This window comes from Cygnus olor, chromosome 10 (assembly GCF_009769625.2).
Source record: "Cygnus olor isolate bCygOlo1 chromosome 10, bCygOlo1.pri.v2, whole genome shotgun sequence".
NCBI lineage: Eukaryota > Metazoa > Chordata > Aves > Anseriformes > Anatidae > Cygnus > Cygnus olor.
In genome coordinates, this window is record NC_049178.1 from 15,094,710 (window position 1) to 15,114,365 (window position 19,656).

Below are 19,656 nucleotides of genomic sequence, written 5' to 3' on the forward strand. Positions count from 1 at the left end.
GGCTGCGGGCAGCCCCAGCACCGCAGAGCGGGGTCCCCCACACCACCGGGGCCCCCCAACGGCATCGGGTCCCCCAGCAACGTTCCCCCAGTGCCGTCCCCTTCCCCTCGTCTAGCCCCGGGGACACCACTTGTCACCGGGTCCTGCGCTCCAGGACCCCGTCGCGGCACCCCGCCTGCCTTCATCCCCGTCCCGGGGGGCTGCGGGGGTCCCACCGTGCGGTGTCACCGCGGGCGCTGAGCTCTGGGGGTTTTCTGCTTGCAGGGGCGGCGTTAGAAGAAAGTTTCAAGGAATACGGGAAAAATCGAGAAGCGATGCGACTCTGCCGAGAAGGTGAGTGCGGGGTGTTCCTGACCGAAAGTGCCCAGAGAAGTTTTCCTGCTCGCAACTCCTGAGCAGAGGACACGCGTGGGGGAGAAAGGAGGCTTCTCGTCGCTGCTGGCGTTTCAGTTCGGGGACCTGCGGCCTGGCAACCAGGGACGTGATTGGCGTTGTTATTAAATTAACGCCTAACCAAAACTCCGAGGTTGAACGTAGGTCGCTTACTGCATTGCGTTTACCGTGTTTTCAGTGGGATTTTCTTTGGCCCTAAGCAGTCCTAAGGAAGTTGCGTGACCAGCGCTGCTAATATCTTCTCTTGAGCCGGCCTGTTTTCACTCGGAATATAATCCGTGCCGGTTGCTGGACGCAGGTCTCCCTCCCTGTCATGTCAGTGCGCTGTGTTTATTTGTTACTGCGAAGCGAGAGTGACCTTTCACCTGTGATTAGCAAAAGCACACGAAGGGCCGGGTTCGCTTCAAAAGTAGCACTGCTGCTCGAGCTTGTAACCAAATGATGAATGACACGGGTAGGTTATGGTAACTGTGTGGCAGGGAGTGGAAAAAGCAGCAACAGCCTGACTTTTGATGTACAATTTTCTTTCCTTTTTTTTTTTTTTTTCTTTCCAACTTCCTAAAACTTTCGTGTTCTTGTTAGTGCAAGTTCACTTCAGCAGACTTTGTTACTGAGAAGTGCGCGGTGAAATAGGCCTCGCTGCTTTAAATACTAGCTCAGTTACACTCGGGTCACTTATTTGACAGTGTTCGAAATGGAAGAGTGAGTTTGTAAACTTTGTTTACAATCATAGAAGACGGGACTTGCCAGGGACCTTAGGGGACGATCTGATTCAGCACTTCTCTGCTTGTGAGCTACAAGCAGCAAGTGAAAATTGAAGCACACTGGCACAGCCCTCATAAGATGGGGAGACAGTGATCTGTGCTGAAGCTGCATCAAAATGTCTACTTATTGTAGAATTTCTAGCGTTGCTAAAACTTAGAAAAAAAAAAAACTGATTTATAGGACCAGATTCAACGGGCACTGGGCTATAAGAGAGATGCAATAGAAAGCTACGCTGCGGTGTTCATAGATGCTTGTGCCATTTTGCCATCACTTTTGTGTGCGTATAAGTTCTTGGGTATTTGAAAAGCACTTTATTATTTCATTGACGAGTTTTTATCTAGTATTTCTCTTGGATATTTCATTTATTTTTCTGAATAGGCAAATCACTCATGCTAAAACAACGCTCGTAACAATAAGCACACATTATCCTAGGAAAGATTTTGCTAATAAGGATTTTCAAACATTCTTTCTTATTTCTACCTCATAATATACAAGCATCTAAGGTTTCCAGTTTTTAAAGATTAGCTGGCAGGGCGATGAATAATCTTTTTTCTTTTTTTTTCCCCCGGAGAGAGATCACAAAACTGTTTTTTTTGCATAGGCTGACCACAGAGACACAGCTTCTCTCCACTGCCTCCAACCATGTGAATGACTTGTAGGATTATGGCTTGAAGGAAGTTCATAAAAATGAAAAAAAAAAAGAAACTTGAAGATCTAGAGGTGGAACTTAGTAGCCCTGTCAGACATCCAACAGTCTTTTTGACTGCTATATGACATGTGAATGAGACACTGACTTGGCATACACCTATAGTTGGTCTGCAGGGAGCTCAGCCTACAAATTAGAGCAAAAGATAAAGTTGTGCTAATTAAGTGTGCACTTAAAGAACTAGGGGAGTGGCAAAACGTGCTGGCATGTGTATGCATTGTGTTATCAAATAAGGTTTTGAGAACACTGTAACTGGTTCCTTTTCCCAGGAAGAATTTTGCATTCAAAATTGAGGAACTGACATTTATTAAGTAATTGGGCTGTCTAAACAATGGATCTTAACATGGAAAATGTGAATCAAATTATAAATTTTACCAAATCAATTCAAACTTCAAGATTTTTGTCTTACCACACGGTATTTATGTAAGGTTAAATACACAGCTTGTTGTATAGAGAAAGTTCCTTCTCTTCAGATTGGGCGTCGCGTCTGAGGCCCAACTCGACAAAAGGATTTCAAGGTTATTTAGGCTAATTTAACCTTGCATTGCAACTCTACCAGTTTGCATGAAAGAATTAAATATTCATGGCCTGGAGAGGGAGAGAAGGGAACATGAATTTACAGTCCACTTATTTGAACTGGGTTCAAAACCAAGAGCTGTTTTCTTTATTTAACAATTGTCAACTTCCAGATCAGGCTCCCACTGGCCTGTACCCACTGGGTTATAGCTGTTTCCTTTCCCACATGCTCTTTCTCTAATTTCAGTCTTCTGGTGGGAATTAGCTTCAGCATCAGTCTGCCTGATGGTGAGAGACATGTTTCAAGCTTTCAGGCAGCAGAGTGTGGATCTCGTGAACGAAGAGTGAGTGTTCTTGTTGCCGTAACGCTGTATTAAAAAGAGGGTTAACGTTACCAGCTTATGCTTTAAAGGAAAAGAAGGATGCCTGTTATTCTTTCACAGGAATAAAGGATGTAAATACGTAATTCCAAGAATCATCTGTAAGCTTTGAAGAGAGGCAGGGTTTCAGGCGCTTGTCACTGGAATTTCCTACTTGCTATTCAGGCAGCTCCTCTCTCAGCGTGCTGGTTGTTGCGAAGCCTGATGAGTCCTTAATACCTGTCAGGAATGCCAGTTCCATGGAGGGATCAGAAAACCAAAATTAGTTCAAAGTCTCAAATGTGTTTACTATGTCGAACCCTTCTTGACATACCGAAGCTTACATTGAAGTAACAAGTAGAAATTGGGTTGTCTTCCCAGACTCCGAGTGTTCATCTCGTACTTCCCCGACCCACTGTTCTTATGTGCTTTCTCTTCTGCTAATCCATAATGTACAATCTTTCCTGCTGGGATCCTCCAAGACCTTCACGAAAGTGAGAAATTCACTGGATGCTTTCCCACATGTCGCTTTCTGAGGCAGTAAGAGTCCATGCTGAGCTTTGATGTAGAAATCAGAACCACGGTAATATGGTACAGGCCCAAAGCACTTGGCTCGCTTTTGGTGTGGAAAATCCCCAACAGATGGAAACGAGAAACGGGCATCCTTCAGCATGGGAAAATCTTACTTTAAGGTACCCTCTAGGTCTTACTTTGTCTGCGTACGCTGAAATCTTCTCATGACAAACTGTGCTATCAATGCACGGCCACGTTAGAAGCAATCGTACTGCAGTTATTTTCACACGTAGTTCGTACAACAGAACTTAGCTCATCCCATCGCTTAATTGCTTGCTATTTGTGAACCAGCTAAAGGTGTGACTTCTCTGCCACATGGTTTGCTGCGATGAAGAAACAGTAGCATGTTGGGTTATAGTCTGTAAATGCGTTCTAAAACGAGGCAGAAAATCTAGTAATTTTCATTCATTTGTCTTACATCTTAAAATACAACTTGTGTTATACATACGTGCTTCATCTTAGAGATGCAGTAGATGGTAAAAGGAGGTTGATGCATTTGTACCATATGCCACTTCCTTTTTTGTGTTAAATTCTTAGTGTTAAACCTTCATACTCTGATAACAGCAAACATAATCATTTTTCAGGAGAGTCTTGCTGGCCATCGTTGGATTTGGTTTGCTTTTATAAACATTTTCTAACCCATTATTGTTGCAAAGATGATCTTTAAATGGAACTGTGGTTGCAGGCATAGAGTTCCTTCACCGTAACTTTGTCAGGCTCCAACAGAATGACCTTTTGCTTCTTGCAAAATTTGACAACAGGTTGATTCGTTTCAATCTGTGGATCAGGAGAGCTTTGAGTAGAAATTATGTGGCCTAAACCTGGTCCTTGGACTGGGGCTTAACCCTTGCATGGCCCCCGAGGCTCTCCAACCAGCAACCCTCCACCCCTCCCAGCAAACTTTCAGTTGCTACCAACGGTCTCATATGTTATTTTAAAACCCCACCCTTCAAAAAATAAACCAAAACCCACAAGGCTGTATTAGCAAGGCTAAGAAAGAAAGAACATGTGTGCTCTTAGCAAAGATGTAATCATTACGTTTGCAGTAATACTTATACATGTGCGCAACCCCTTTGGAGTGGCTGGGGTGAAAGTCTGTCAGATTGGTACAACGACTTATGAAGTAACTTAGAAACATAGGTGTAATAAGAAAAGTGCTAAGGAAACTATAGCATCTCAGAATGGAAAATAAAATAGTGGGGAAGAGAGATTGGGTTAGAAAATTTAAAGTTCTGTGAGTGCATGCGTTTTTGATAACGTATCCAGTGCATGCTGAAGTTTTGGGATGTCTTTACTAGAGCTTAAGCATCTTTTTCTTTCTGTTACATGTACAGACCTATTTCTTAATTTATTTATTTTTAATTGTGAACCCCTTGGTCCCACCTATATCGAGTGCTTCACTGGTACGGTCAGCACAGTTTACGGATAACTGTCAAGAAAGTACGGGAAGAGGAGGAAGGTGGCAGAGCATTTGTAACTTAGGTCATGAGCTGGATTTGATCGATTATCATTGAAAGGCTGTTGCATGATGGCTAAAAAGAACTCTTTGTCACCCTTACAGCATCCTTAAAGTCTGCCAGTGATGTAACGGTTTGTACTCGAGGCTCTGAGATTCCCAAGGAGGTTTGGTTGCTCTGTGTGCACGGCAGCTGTTTCAGGTGAAGGGGCTGTGGAGGGAGATGCCGAGGAGACAACTGCGGTAGCGTAGGCTGAGGTTGGTTCAGCGATGATCCCTGATGCGTTAGATAAGCTCAGAGTGTTCACAGGGCAGAATTCATGCTGTCTGTGTGGCCGGGTAGCATGGTACCACTCGTACAGTTTTTAGACTGTACTCGTCTTAGTAACGCACGTTCTGAATTTTCTGTGAGAGCACAGGCTGTCAGTTTTTGGTAGGTGGCTGCAGAAGACTTTGTTACCATAGGGATCTATCAGGAGAGCAGGTGGGAACAGATTCTGCTCAGCATCGTGTCACCTGATAGCAGTTGAACTTCTGGTCATGAACAGTTAATATGTCCTGGGGAGGCAGAAGGGGGGGGGGTAAGGAGGAGGGCAAAAAAAAAAAAAAAAGAAGACTCTGTGAACCTCTAGGGCGTTCATCAGACAACAGAAGCTTTGGGATTCGATTATATTAATTGTTATTAATGGAAGTTACCAGAGCTGTGAGAGTACTGAGAGGGGTGCGATGAACTCTTGTTCTCCTGGAGCCTGTGCTCAGAAAGGCTGAGCGGTGAGATCCAGGGCTGGGCCAGGAGGGCTCACTAGAAGCATCTTTAGCACATAGACCCAAGGTCTAGAATTTTCCCAGCAGCAGGTTTAATAAATAATTAAAGCATCGGTGAAACTTTTATTCCAATATTAAATTGTAAATACAAGTGAGAGACAGCATCTTATTTCAAATTTAAATTTGTTTTTATTCAGCCTTGGGAGGTGCTCTGCTGAGTTGATTTTTGTTGTGTTAAATCATGTCAAAGATGCTTAGAGGGCTCTATAGTCCTTGACTGCCTGCAAATACACTGTGAGAATTTTTAATAGACTGAAATAAATATTTCAAGGTAGCAGCACAACGTGCGATGCTTCTTTTTTGGCATTCTGCGTAGCTATGCTCAGGGTGTAATCAGATAAATCTCTTCTTCATTTCATTACATCTTAAATGACTATTTACATGAAGAATTTTAAGCATTTGTGAACTGATTATTGTAAAACAATTACAAGGAGACTTTAAAAGTGCATGAGCTGTTTAAGAAAATTGTAGACTTTATGAGAGAGCTTGAAAAACATGGAATTTGAAAGGTTGCTAATTGTGAGAATATCTGCAGTGTCAGGCCCTGGTTTTCTTCCTCCTTGTTATTTTTTTTCACTTAAAACCAAGTTCTGTTTACAATATTTAATTATTTCTGGTGAGATGAGTCACATGTTATAAATAGAATATTGTGATGTTAGACTGCAAGTTAGAACTGTGTCATCTTTTATGCTGTAAAGAAACTTTGCAGGTTTTAGATATTACCAGAGTATTAGACTGTTATTGAAAGGCCTTGGAGACTTTCACTGGAAATGCAGCTCCAAAACTGCCTCAATCCATCTGTTAAATTCCTGCTTCCTCACTTTTTTTTTTTTTAAAGAACCTTTGAAATAGCTGTCTATGCATGTACGGTCAGGAGTTCACTCTTATCTAACACTTGTTAAGTGGTATGTATGATTAGCTAGGTTATTCCTATGCAGAAGAGTTGATGTCTTGATAATAATTGATTAAGTATTGCTTTTTCCATAGTATCTGTTCAGTATTTAATGACGAACGCTCAGTAAGAGAAGAACAGTGCAAGAAGTATTATACAGAACTATGATTTCCATGTGAGCTGGTAACACAGCGCTCTTCTAAGTAGAGCAGGAAAGACAAAAAGGCTTGGTGAAGGGTACTTCTAACTAAACTGGGTTAAGAGGATGCAGATTGCTCTCTCTAAGGTAACTATTTTAAAAGCTATTTCTTCCATTCCAGGGGAGCTAGAAAAGGAAACGCACGCAGTTCTTACACCTCTTCTCACTATGCATAGCCTATGGCTATAACGGCCAAGTGCCAGCTGGGGTTACGTGTGATCTCATCAGTACTTAGACAGGAAAGATTTCAGCTTTCACAGATCATGATAATATTTGATTTGTAATCAAGTATTCTAAATAGTATTTAAGATGCTTAAAAACTATTTTCTCCTCTTTTAATGAAGGAAATCAGCACTGCAGCGTAAGTTGCCCATATATATATGATACTCATCATTATTTCCTAAATATTCTTGGGGTGCATCACAGGGATGAATACTGCTTTGCATGTATACTTTGTTTGTAAGCAGCATTTAAAATCTGCTAAGGGGAATTCCAAGTATAAAGGAGAAGAGTAGCATGAATGTAAAAGCGGTTGTCATGAAAGGCAAAGATTTGTTGCAATCAGTGTTCCTGTTGCTAGAAAGCCTTCTGCAATCAAAAGTTACCCCTGCTTGTGCAGGCTGTGTGGTGTTGTGAGCGAGGACGGGTGGCACACTGGCTCTCAAACTGTCTCGTGTTGTAAGTTGGGTAACCCCAGATACTACGAGGTATGGCTTCATCAAAGTAGCTTGCATGCACAGCTTTCCCACGTCACTTGGATCACTAGCTTTGCAAACAGTCACTTTCCTGGTAAATGTACTAAGTTATTTGGCTCAAGTAGATGAGAAGTAAGTACTCAAATACTCAGTTGTTTGTGTGTAAACGCTGCTGTCAGCCTTTGTGGAATAAGCTGTTCAGTGGTAGCCTGTTTTCCCATGAGAAAGATTGTTTATTTACAAGCTCATTCCTGTCCTGATTTCTACTGTTGATAGCTTCAGCCTAGCTAATAGATAAACTTCACTGGTAATAAGAGGCGAAAGAGATAATTCGTTATGCCTCCCTTCTCTTCTGCTGGGATTATAGCAGTCAGAAAACTTACGCAGTATTCTTGATCTGCTTTTCTCTGGATAAGCAGGACTTTACTTGTACCTTTCATCAGCTACATTTGTAGTGTAATAGAGAAAGCAGCGTTCTCAAATGGCACTCTAAAAAAAATGTGTACAAAATGATTGAAGTGCTCAAATCCCATAGAGAGCAGCTGTGAGGTCGTAAATCTGTGATGTGCATTTTTTCTTAAATCTAGAGCTCATACGGTTTTATTTGCAAAACGGTTTGTTGGACTATTTGACGTTGGTATGGTTGCCTGAATGTCCTACAGCAGCGTTCATTAAAATGAAGTTCAGAAGCTCTAATGAGTTAAATTTGAAAAGTAAATAGTAGACTGAATACACAGTAAATGGGATGTTTGTTTTCCTTTACACTCAAATTCCATTATGTTTTGGCCTTCATAAATGCAGTTTTATGTGTGCCGGGTTTTGTTTTTTTTCACTGGCTGCATAAACTACATAGTATTTGTTGTCAGTGGGAAAACTGGAGTGCTGCCAGCTTATAAAGTGGTATCTGGGGATGTGAGTTCTTGTCATGAGCCACTGAAGTCAACAAAGGTTTTGCTTGTGACTGGAGCGAGGACGCGGGATCAGGTTATTGGGCTCTGCAGGCAAGACAGTTTGCGATTTTAAGATAGCCACACTCACTAGAACTTTGTGATCAAACAACCAGTAGAGAAATACTTTGCTATGCAAACATTTTAATTGTTACCCCCTAGACATTGTAGCCATCGCTTTGTCAAGGTGCCTATAGCCTGAATGACACCCTCTGGCCTTGGGCTCAGGCTAAAATACAGCACTAAATCTGTACCAGTTTACACCTAAGGTGTGGTTCTGTGATCTGCTTTCTCCCTGCAGTGCTGCATTAAGCAGCCCCTGGTCTCTGCTGAATGAACCATTTGTGAAATAATGGTCGCATTCCAACTTTGAAGTTGTTTTCCAAAACAAGATGATGGTTGCTTAACAAAAAAAAAAAAAAAAAACAACTTTTCCAGCATGTATTTTGTCTGGTAATCCTAAAATCCATTGGGCTATGCTTAGCTGTGTGTCTTTTCAGAGTGAATCTGATCTAAGTTTTCCCTTGACTGCCTACGTGGTTTTATCATATAGTAGATCTTGTATCTTGGTTATCTGTCAGAGTGTTAGAGATGTTATATCAGCGAATAACTAAAGTATAAATCAAGATTAGTTATAATACAGAAGTCTGTTGTCAAAAGTAAACAGCAAGTAAGAATTAGTTTGTATTGTTTAATGGTTAATATTATCTATTTTTTTAGCTAATTACTGAACATAAGTTATTATGTCAGAAAACTAGGCATTAGAAATGAATTTTTTCTCTGACTGAAATTCCCGAGGTAGTTCCCAGTAACTTTGTGAACTGGAGGGACAGCATTTGAATCTAGGTTACTCTGCTGAGGAGGGCTTAGTGTCACCTATGTTTGTCTCTTATCAGATGGACGTTGCAAATGATGCCAAAAGGAGAAAGAGACATCATCTATATGGTATAGGTCAATGCGAACTGTACCAGTTACGCTTCTAAGCGAATCTGTACTGGTGTGGGATATCCAGAGGCCTCAAGCTCTGCGAAAACTTGGGTTAACTGGCTTTATTTTTTGGTGGATATGTCAGAGGAGTGAAAATCGTTCCCAATAGTTGAACACTGTGTGTCAAATAATTAAGTCAGCCATGTAAAATCATTTGGAAGGCAGCTTTCAAAATAAGGCATTTTCCCAGGAAATGTTAAAATTGTCTGTTTCGTTCCTCTTCAATTAAGGTTACTCTTGAAATGTATTAAAGCAGTTTAACTTGCTTCGTACAGCTGGAAGGCTTTGTTGGCCTTTGGTCTGTAAAGAATATAATTCTGGTTTTCAGGATGCTCTTCTAGCTAATTTGTTGTTTGTTTTTTTTAAATATAGTATCTCTGTTTGAGTGTCTATGTTCTGCTCTGCTGTGAGAGATTGTAGTCATCCAGTTCTCCCTGGTACTAAGTGGAAATATTTGAGAGGAAAAGCTAAAACAAACCTCCTGATAGGCAGCATTTACTTCATAAAAATACTTTAAAGGTGAATTTCAGTGGGGAAGTTCATTTTCATGTCTGTGTAAGTTGTGCTTATCCAAAGCAACTGTCTAGAAATCGTGCTTGTTAAGAAGCTTCTGTTCCATATTGCAGTTCATAATTTACAAAGAAGTTTTGAGCCAAAGTGAATATATCTGTATCGCTTACCCAAGTTAGTGTAATACATGCTTATGTAACAGATTGTAAATTTTTGGCCTAAATACTCTTTTTCTTGGCTAAATGATTGAAGGGGGACTTTTCGTTACTGAGTGTGATCCAGGACTTGGGGAAATTTGTTGTCTGAAGTGCACCTGACGCAGTTTGTGTCAGGTCGGTGGGCTGGCTGGAGCCCTCTCCTGTGCTGGGGCTCCTGCAGGAGCTGCCCCGATAGCCAGCTGCCGTGGTTTGTGGGGTCCGGCCGTTTTAGGGCTGCTGTGCAGTGTGGAGCGGGGACAAGGAGCCCGAAACGTGAAGGCCCCTGTCTGGGAAGTATCCCTCTGGTTCCCCAGGCTATCAGCTCGTGTCCCGAAATGCAGAGGCCCGGACCACTGTGTTGTTTGCTGGGATCAAACCGGCGAGTCCCTTCAGTCGTTCCTGCGGCCTGAACGTAATGATCTGAAGCGCTGGCTTGATAGCCTTGGAGATAAGAACGCTATTTTTATCCGCCGAGTAGGTAGAGCACGGGAGAAGAGAGCGAAATGTTGAGAGCGGGCTGTCGCTGTGCTCCTCTGAGCCTTGTGCGCGACTGCTGGGGATGAAAAAGGATTTGGGGTGCAGAGCTGTCGTTCTCTGCCACCACACAGGGATCCTCACAGGGCACAGCTGTGACCGTGTGCCGGCACCGCGGCCAGGCTCCTCAGCATGAAGGCGTGACGGTCTGTAACACCCTCAGAGGCTCCCCGTTGTGGAGAATTTTGCACTGCGAGGCAGCGCCAGCCGGGGAGGAACCCCCGGGGGTGTCCGTGCCCCCGTGACGCCCTCGCTGGGCTCCTTGCGGCATCCTTCCCGGGCCGCTCGGCGTGGTGGCTGGAAGCAGGAGCTGAGAGCAGCTCCCCGAGCGGTGCATTGTGGGCTGGCGCGGGGCAGACAGGCCGGACGGGTTCGGCAGCGGTGGCCCTGGCTTCCTGCCTGCCCCGCTCGGCCCCGCTCAGCACCGCCAGCCCGCCGGAGGCTCGCGGCGCGCCGGGCCTCCGGGATCCTCCAGGCCTCCTCCAGGCCTCGGTCCCGGAGCTCGCGGGCTGCAGCCGCCCTCCTGCCAAAGGGGATCCACTTCTGTCGTAAACCGAGCTGGTGCTCTCCCAGAGCCGTTTGCAGCAGTTGTCTGCTTTAGGAAGGTGGCTGTGTTTGTTTTCAAAAGCCGGAGGCTGGTAAACTCTACCCGTTTGCGAGGGTGTCAAAGGAGCCTGTTTACCTTTCAGTTTGCTGTTATCTTTTTAATCTCGTTCACCGTTGTCATCCTGTGTCATCTCGGGGCAGTCGTCGGAGCTCTGAGCTGTTGTACTCTGGGTGTTTTTAATGCCGGCTCCGTGTGCTCTTTGCCGTGCCTCTTCATTCTGACCCTGCACGTCCTCCGTGCCACCTCCCCGCGGGCTTGCGGCCAGGCCCGGCTCTGTGACACCGCTGCCCACCGCCCCTGCCCTGGATGTGTCTCCTCTGCCTCCGTCTGCACAAGGATGATTTCTCTGGCGTGCTGCTTGTATAAGCAGGTTTGTTCTTCTTACAGCCTTCTTGACCAGTTCGGGAGGTGTTTTCCGCACAAAAGTAGGATGTTCTGCTTCTTAGCTGGCCTACAGAAGGGAGAAGAGTTTTTTCCTTCATCCCCCTGTGCGCTTGGGTGCGTTGGTGCGTGTCCATATACCTTCCTCCCAAGTGCACCGAGAGGACCTCTAGCTGCAGTGGGGCCGGAGGAGAGAAGTAGCCTTAGAAGTGTCTGTCAAAAGTGTGAGTTAAACCAGCCCAACCAAATCAGTGTGTTATATAGTCCGAGTAAATTCTTCTTTCCTTTTCCAATATATCAACTGCGTGAAGTCTTAGGGTTTACCAGTTCCTCAGCTAGACTGTTGAAATGTTCAGTCATCTTTATTTCTCTAGTCATGCAATGTCTAAGTTTTAAAGTAAGTGTCACTACCTGTGTGCTCAAACCTATTAGAAGTGGGTTAGCTCTTACTTTGTTGTAACAACAAAAACATTATTTTATTTTCCACTTTATCTTTTAATCCTATTAAGTACCACAGTACTGTTGTGGGTTTTTTTGGCTGCAGGACATTTATATGCCTGTTGCTGTGCAACTTGCATAATTATTTTTTACATCGTATCAAATTAACTGTTAGGAAATGTGTAAAGCAAAGGAAGTAAATTTTAATGGAAGAACTAAAAGGGCTTGCCAAGTTGAGGGGGATGCAGAAATGTAAGGTGGTATTCCAAAAACGACAGGCATCAGCTTCCATATAGCTGTATGAAACAAGATTGAAACACGTTCATTTTTGAAGTGGATGTTCAAGTGTATGGAGAATGGGAGTGGCAGGGGTGGGGTAGGTTTAGGTAACTAGATTGCCTATAGATTGCCTAATAAAAGAAAATACTGAAACAGAATTCAGTTGACAGGTCATTTGTATTTCCTTTTTTTTTTTTTTTTTTTGGTATATGCTGATGTGCTGCCTCAGGTATCAAGTGCATGATGCAAAAATGCATGCGCAGCATTCCCTGCAGAAAGGCGCCGTGTCTCTGCAGAGCTGGGGAGCGATGCCCTGCTGCTGTCACAGAGGAGCTGGGCTGCGGTCAGCAGGGAAGAGAGCAGAACAGGTTCATAGGCGAGCACGGTGCATGCACTGTGTGGGAGGGAAAGCAATGTCTTACCTGATTGTTTTGTTTATAATATGGAGACTGCAGTGATGCCATCGTGCACAGGATGCATAACTGTCTCTAGTTCTTATTTTTATTGGTTTGAAAGACTTCATATTTTTAAAGGTTATGTTGACTTTGGTGTTTCTGATGCCGCTTCTCGTGTTTACATTCTTTTTAAATCTTATGGTATGTTTCATTGTTATTTTCTTAACAGAAATGATGTAGTTGTCTTTACATTGTATTTGTCCAGGTCTCAGTTAGTAAGAAAATGTATAAATTTGTAAGGGAATGGTTGTTACTTCTCTACTTCCTCAGTTGCTGAGTGCCAGGATCTGGCCAGCACCTAATGGCATTGCTGTGGTGTGATGTGGGCAGTTAGTTACACAGGGAAAGATTGCAAGAACTTCTGTTGAGCCACACATGCCAATTTTTTTTTTTCTTCAAAAGCATGTCTAGATAAGAGCTGGGAGAGGGTGAGGAACTTGGAACGCACTCACGATTTGCAGTCATAATGCATCAAAATACTGCTGCTGCAATGAGCAGTTTTATGTACACCGTAAGTTTAGATTTAAATAAAACAAACTTCCTTTTTCCTTCTACAAAAGTACAGCTGCTGCAAAGTTCACAGAGGGCTGTATATAAAAGAGGATTAAAAAAACTGTTGATGTTTAAACAGTTAAAACAGTAGCATTCTTTGAGGTATATGAAAAGAAATAATTTAGAATATTCACTGGATGATATAGTTAATTTTAACTGAGGCTAGGGTTGTGACTAATTACTTGGCCAGAAATTTTTTTTTCCCCATGTAAAAGATCCTGTTCTTCTGCATAGTAAGTGAAGTGTGACCCCCGATATTAGTATTACTGGGTAAACCTCTTTTTTTTTTTCTCCCTTAATTCCAATTTTTATATCACAAATACTAAATTAAACTCAATGTTGAGAGTTCCTTAAGTTATTTAAGGATTAGATACGTAACTATTTATTTATTTTTGCCACGGAAACACAAATAATAATTTTTTGGCTTCCCTGAAATTGCACGATGAGATCATGTCACCTAAAAATAATGTATGACTTTAAATGAAGATTTGTTATATGGAGAGTGATGACAAATTATATGTTCAGCATTTATGTAATATTATACAAATTGGCTGGAGAAGTTTAAAATATCCTCCACTCTGAAAACTAATTAATGAGTAAATGGAATAGTTTTTGCAGATGACTGACTTCATTCAAATTGCTGATGAAAACCTAATTTAACGATACAATATGTACAGAGAGACTTTTTTATCTGCTGAAAAGCTTTAAATATGGTACTTGTATTTCACCGTGAAATTTATAAATCGGTCTTTCTAAAGACAATCTGCTGGAAACGTGCTCACTGAAATTTTTTATTATTCTGTAGGATCAGCTTTGAAAAACGGTTTAATAGTTCTGAAGTTTTGAATGAACAATTTAAAAATACGTTTTGTGTTAGATTTTTAAAAGATTAATTGCACGTAGCTGAACTCACATACAAAGAATTTAACTCAATACTTGGATGTCTGCTTTAGTGTGTTTTATATATAATTACAGGAACATTCAAATCTTGGCAGCCTAAAATTAGAACCCCCAGCTGCACACTAGGCTGCAGGTGCCTGCGTGCATGACACACTTCTCGCTGGTGATTGCTGCTCTGGTTTTTACCAGTGGGCTTGCTGTAGGAATATCCCAAGACTGTTAAATCTTGGAGAAGGTAACAATTGTCAGTGTTGCGTTCTGCAAGGGAGAAAAGACTATGGGAAGAGTTGCAGCGGTCATGTGTTCGTAACCTCGCAGAAGGGCTGCTGCTTGGATTTGCTGCTCGGTTATGCGAGGAGGAGTTTTGCTGCCCGCAGGATGCTGGAGGGGAAGGTGGAGGGGGTGGTCCAGGGGATGCACTATGGCTGAGTACGTGGAAAACGCGAGCGGTCGAAGGTAGGTCATCCTTTACCCTTTCAAGTCTCGTGGTGCAAAATTCTGCCTTAAATCTGGGGAAGCAAAATAAAAAAATCATACACTAATTGATCCTTGCAGAATTGTAGCTTGTATTCCTTTGGAAAACTAGGCTGTCTTGTGCTCAAAAAGGAGGCTGGAGAGAAAGGGCTGTGCTTTTAGAAATAAAGGACTGCAATACTAGTAAAGATCTACGACTGATCAAATCTCGTAATGCAGCTACTGCGCATGGTTAAACTAGGTTCTGTTTTTTTTCCTCTCGAAGTGAAAGTCACTTCTCTGAGCCAAAACTTTGAGGTTTGGGTATTCTTAGGACTTTAATAAAAGCATATGCAATTGCTACGTTTGCCAAAGTGGAAAATGCAATGAAAACATTGAATCAAGACTTCAGCTGTTCCCTCCTTCAGCCTATCAGTCAGCAACTGCATGGTGAAACAAAGTTCACACACTTGTGCTCAGAGCCCAGGAAGAGCTGTGCCTTTCAAATGCCTCCTCAAATAGCTGCGCTTTGAAAGCTGTGTGTGCAAAAAAATGTAAGCTACTTAAGGATGTACAGAGCGGAGTTGGCAATGAATTTCAAAGTCGGTAACCTTGCAGAAAATACTTTGGTAGCACCACTTCCCTTTGAGCCTAAATGAAACAGCTTAGGTTTCTTCTGGCTTTTCACTTTGGCAGTGTGGAGGCTGGGAACGTCCATTTGTTTTGCTGTATTTTGTATTAAAAGGTTCTTTTTTTTTTTATCAGAGGCCACATGAGGGTAAGTTGTGCAGGCTAGGGTTTTTGATTTTGTTTTGAACTGCTTCTATATGTAAATGGGATAGTTTTACGTTTAGCTTGTTTGATTATGCATTTATTCTTTGCAAGCACAAATTTGTTGTGCCTGCACGTATGCTTCATAAAATGTTCTCTGTTAATATGTATGTGTACGTTACTTGGAGTTCTGCACGCACACCCTCAAATATGCATATTTTACTAGTATCTCTTATTTTGATTTAAACCTTGCATAATTGGTCACCAAGCACTCTGAATATTATGCAATTTTATTTATTTTGATTATGATATCTCCTTAGGAATACTCTTTCTTCTTATTATTATCATCATCTAGCGTAGTACCCAGTTAAAACTACTTTGCCAGTAGTTTAATTTCATTTTAACATTGATAAGTATACAAAAACAGATGTGTGTTCGTGAATGATAAGTAGTTGGGTCTGTTTCTGGAAAACGGTTTGGAAAAATATTGGTTAGAAAATAATATTGTGGTTGCAGAAAGTTAAATGTGTCCACGAAAGGTACATTTTGAGATGCTAACTTAGATAATATGTGGTTGGGTTTTTTTGTTGTTGGTGGTTTTTTTTTTAACATTCTTTTTTAATGTTCATATGAAATAAATTCAGGGGGCTATGTGAAGTGATGGAGCTTTAGTTAAGACAACTTACCGTGCAGTTGCAGTTTTTGTGTGGACGAGGCATAGCTTGGGGACAGATCTGCTGTAGCGCTGTTGGAGCAGAAAGCTCAGTGCCCCAAGTTTACATCTGAGATCCAACTCGCACCTGAAAATTGCCTGTTATTGACAACTGACGTCAGCAACAGATCGCGCTGACTCCTGCTGTGCAGATCTCTTGGCAGAAATGTGGCTTTTTGGACTTAGTGTAAGCCGTTAGTCTGATTTTTAACCAAGCTCAGCCTTGTTTGAAATCTGCCCTTGTGCGGCGCAGTCCGTTTCACGTGATCCTGAATGCCGCGTTAGTCGCCTTCCTTCTCCCTCCTCATGCCTCCTTCCCCAAATCACAAGCTTTAAAAATTGTCGCTTGGGAGTTTTTGTTTGCTTTCAGATATGAAACTGATATGCGTGTTCTCCACAACTGGAAAGGGTAACACAACAGAAATATTTTATTGCTTTAACAGGATGAGACTGTAGCTGGGGCAAGTGTCCTAAGCAAATTATGGGAGGTGACACCACAACTTTTTTCCTTCAAGTTGTCAGCTAGTTTTAAGGTACTGCACCTGTGTCTGAATTGCCCTGCCAAAAGTTATTTTAGTATTATTTTTTCCTCCCCTTTTTGACATTCTTTCAGACATAAGTGATAGATTGTGTTATCTTAAGTTCTAATAAAAGCATGCCTTTAGAGAAAGAGATCTACCATTTAAAGTCCAGTTAAAAATTATGTTCGTACACATTGTTTTACCTTAGCTTGTTCAAGACTAATTCTGTTCTAACAAGAGCAGAAAACACGAGTGTGGAGTAAATGTATTCAAGATAGCTTTTGTGTACATTATTTGAACTTAAAAGTTTTGGTCCGTGAAGTAAGTAATTCAAACAATTCAGATTTGGCAACGTTTCAGAATAATGGGATATATTTGCAATTTCTGGATATTATAGCTCCAAAACTATTCCCCGATATCTTATTGGAAAGCCTAGTGGATTGGTGAAAGTTGGGACGTTTACTCGAAGTGGATTTGGATCAGGCCCCAGTAAAAAGAAAAATAAATTCTGTGGCTGGGGAATTGTAAAGATAATGGGGAGTTAAAGCTGGTTTGAGTGTGAAGTTAGTAATCTAGCACATTGCATTTTAATGGGGTTACATCTGATAGTAACCCGAGTTGATGAAAACACTCGGGAAGTATAATCGGGTTGGGGCTGTGCTTAAGGCACGTTACGCTGTGCTGTGGAGGTCTCCGTAGTCAAAACATGTTACTGTCCACGTTGGGCATCGGCATGTGAAATGTTCCTTGTCAAGCATTACTGCACTGGGAGCAGTACATGTGTGTTGGTGATAAATCAGACACAGACTTTGAAAAAAACAGTTCTCCTAAGCAGATGTTTGTGCTGAAAATGGATAGGGAAGAACTGAGCATTAGCAGCGGTCTGTCTGGAAAACATTTATGCAGTACTTTTATGTATTCTTGCCACTTTTTTTTTTTTTCCATCAAGCTTTCTGTTCTTTTACCATAACTCCGAGAGTTTATCTTTGCCCTTTCGTTTCTCTCCTCAGCAGCTTTTGCTTTCTCTTCCTGTGTTTCACTTTTCACTCTCCTTGTTTTCTCAATTGTGGTGAGCAGACTTCTGCAAAATAGGAAACCTGCCTTCTGGTCCCTGAAAACAGCCAGGATTTGGGCTCCTTTGGTTGTCTTTCTGTAGAGGTTGCTGGTTTGGAGAAGATTTCAACCTCACTTTTTTGTGATGTTTTGTCCATGGTAATCCTAGAACAGATGTTGTCTTACTATTTGCTAGGATAGGTGCATTGCACAATGGTCCCAATCGAAAAAGGGACAAGATTTGTAGGAAATGGGGTAGATTTGGGGGGTTAAAAAATAAAAATAAAAAAATTACGCAATGGAGCTGTGTTAGTCACTGAATTCCCTGATTCTAGTGACTCAATAAATGCAAACTGTCGCCCTGTTATCGAACTGCGTGTTTTCAGTCTGTTTTATTTGTTCTGTTGTCTGTGACGTTAAGTAGTAGAACTGAGAGTACACACACAGGTACTTTTAGTGACGACGAGCATCGGTAGTGTTACGATCCTGAAGGGGAATGCTGAAAACCCGGTGAAATTACTCGCTGCCTTGTGTTGCTTCCACGTGCCGTGGTGGAGGAGGAGATGACAGCTCAGTTTATGAAAGTCTTTCAGAGTAGATATGCTGAGCTCCTTGTTACTTGTCGTAGGGTACGTCAGGTTGTCTGTTATTATTGTTTTTCCATTTTTATCAGAAAACATGCTGACTTGGCCTTTTCTGTATAAAAAGCATTTCCCTTATTACGTAGTCAGCAAATAACGCAGTTAAGATACCTCGGATGTATCTATGGCACGTGCTTGTACTATTCTTGGGGAAGAGTACAGGAATATATCATTTAAATATATCTCTTTTCAAAACACTGTAGTTGAGTTACATTTAAATGAATTCTGGAGGTCGCAGTGTTCAGAGGTCTAATACCTCTGAAATAAATAAGCCATTTTTCTTTACGGTGCTAATAGAATTAATGCAAGCAGCAGCTCCTATAACACTGTTTGTGTGTTGACACCATATAAATACCATGTTTATGAAAAATAAATTGAAAGGCTGAGGTCTTGCTTTAAGTTTCTCGTTTGACCTTGAAAAACATTCCCAGATGGAGAGAGTTAAATGAGGCCAGCTCTGAAAGAGGAACATATGAATCATGGTTGCTAGGCTCTTCCATCAGAGGCACGGGCTTTACATTTACAGCCAAGTATTTCAAAAAGTAATCTTTCAACTCGAATCTTTCAACTGAAATGATACTGGTGAAATACTATAAACTTCATTAGACTTTTAAAATAGCGAATTTGCATGTCATTAAGTGAAATAGGTATAAAGTATTAGGAGAATATCAGCTGCAAGACTTCAAACTTGTACGAGGGGTGGGTTGTGGGGGGAGCAGAAACACTGAGCATCCGTCTCCAAGTTTTGTTAAACTCTGCTGTATATCTCTAATATTTGCACGGAATATCTTTTGTCATTCTCCTAGCATCTCCACGTCGGCGTTTGCCGCACTGGAGCGCAGAAACAGAAATAAGACTTCCCTGAACCCCGCTCTTGCTCTGCTGGACTAGAGTGAAGTGAGGCACATTAAAAGCGTGGGAGCGTACGTGCCTAAGACAGGCTCGGTTGGGCAATGTGGATTTGGGTCGCAGCTCTTTTCCAGTCATCTTAGCTGGTCTTGACTGGATGGCAATCTTTAGAGTGTCAAACCAATTGTTAAACTAATCTTCGGATCTCCGGGAGGTGTTTGTGCTCCTTGTTGCCCACTTGCCCTTCGGACTGTCCGTGCGCATCCGTGCAGTGCTCAGCATCGGCAGGTGCCACCCTTACTGGGAGCCCTACGGGTTACTGTAACAAAGGGATTTTCTGGCGTCTATCTTAAATAAATGCTTTGATAATAAAAAGCTATAGTTTATTTTACCAGGTAGGAGAATGGAAGGGATTTGCGTTGCCTTTCAGTACTCCCTCGCTGGCTGCATTAAATGATGCTCAGTTATGGGTGGTCGTGGCGCACTAGGG

At 42.1% G+C, this 19,656-nt stretch overlaps 1 protein-coding gene across 4 annotated transcripts in view; it reads left to right on the forward strand.

Moving 5' to 3' along the window:
• ATXN7 (ataxin 7) overlaps positions 1–19,656 on the forward strand; it is an 83,163-nt gene that overhangs the window by 23,553 nt on the left and 39,954 nt on the right. For 3 of the 4 annotated variants that reach the window (XM_040568304.1, XM_040568305.1, XM_040568303.1), the window contains one exon: positions 265–333. In XM_040568304.1, the coding sequence (XP_040424238.1) occupies positions 265–333 (69 nt within the window). Of the gene's footprint in view, positions 1–264; positions 334–11,217; positions 11,532–19,656 lie in introns of those variants that run through there. The other variant, XM_040568306.1, reaches the window with a different exon arrangement.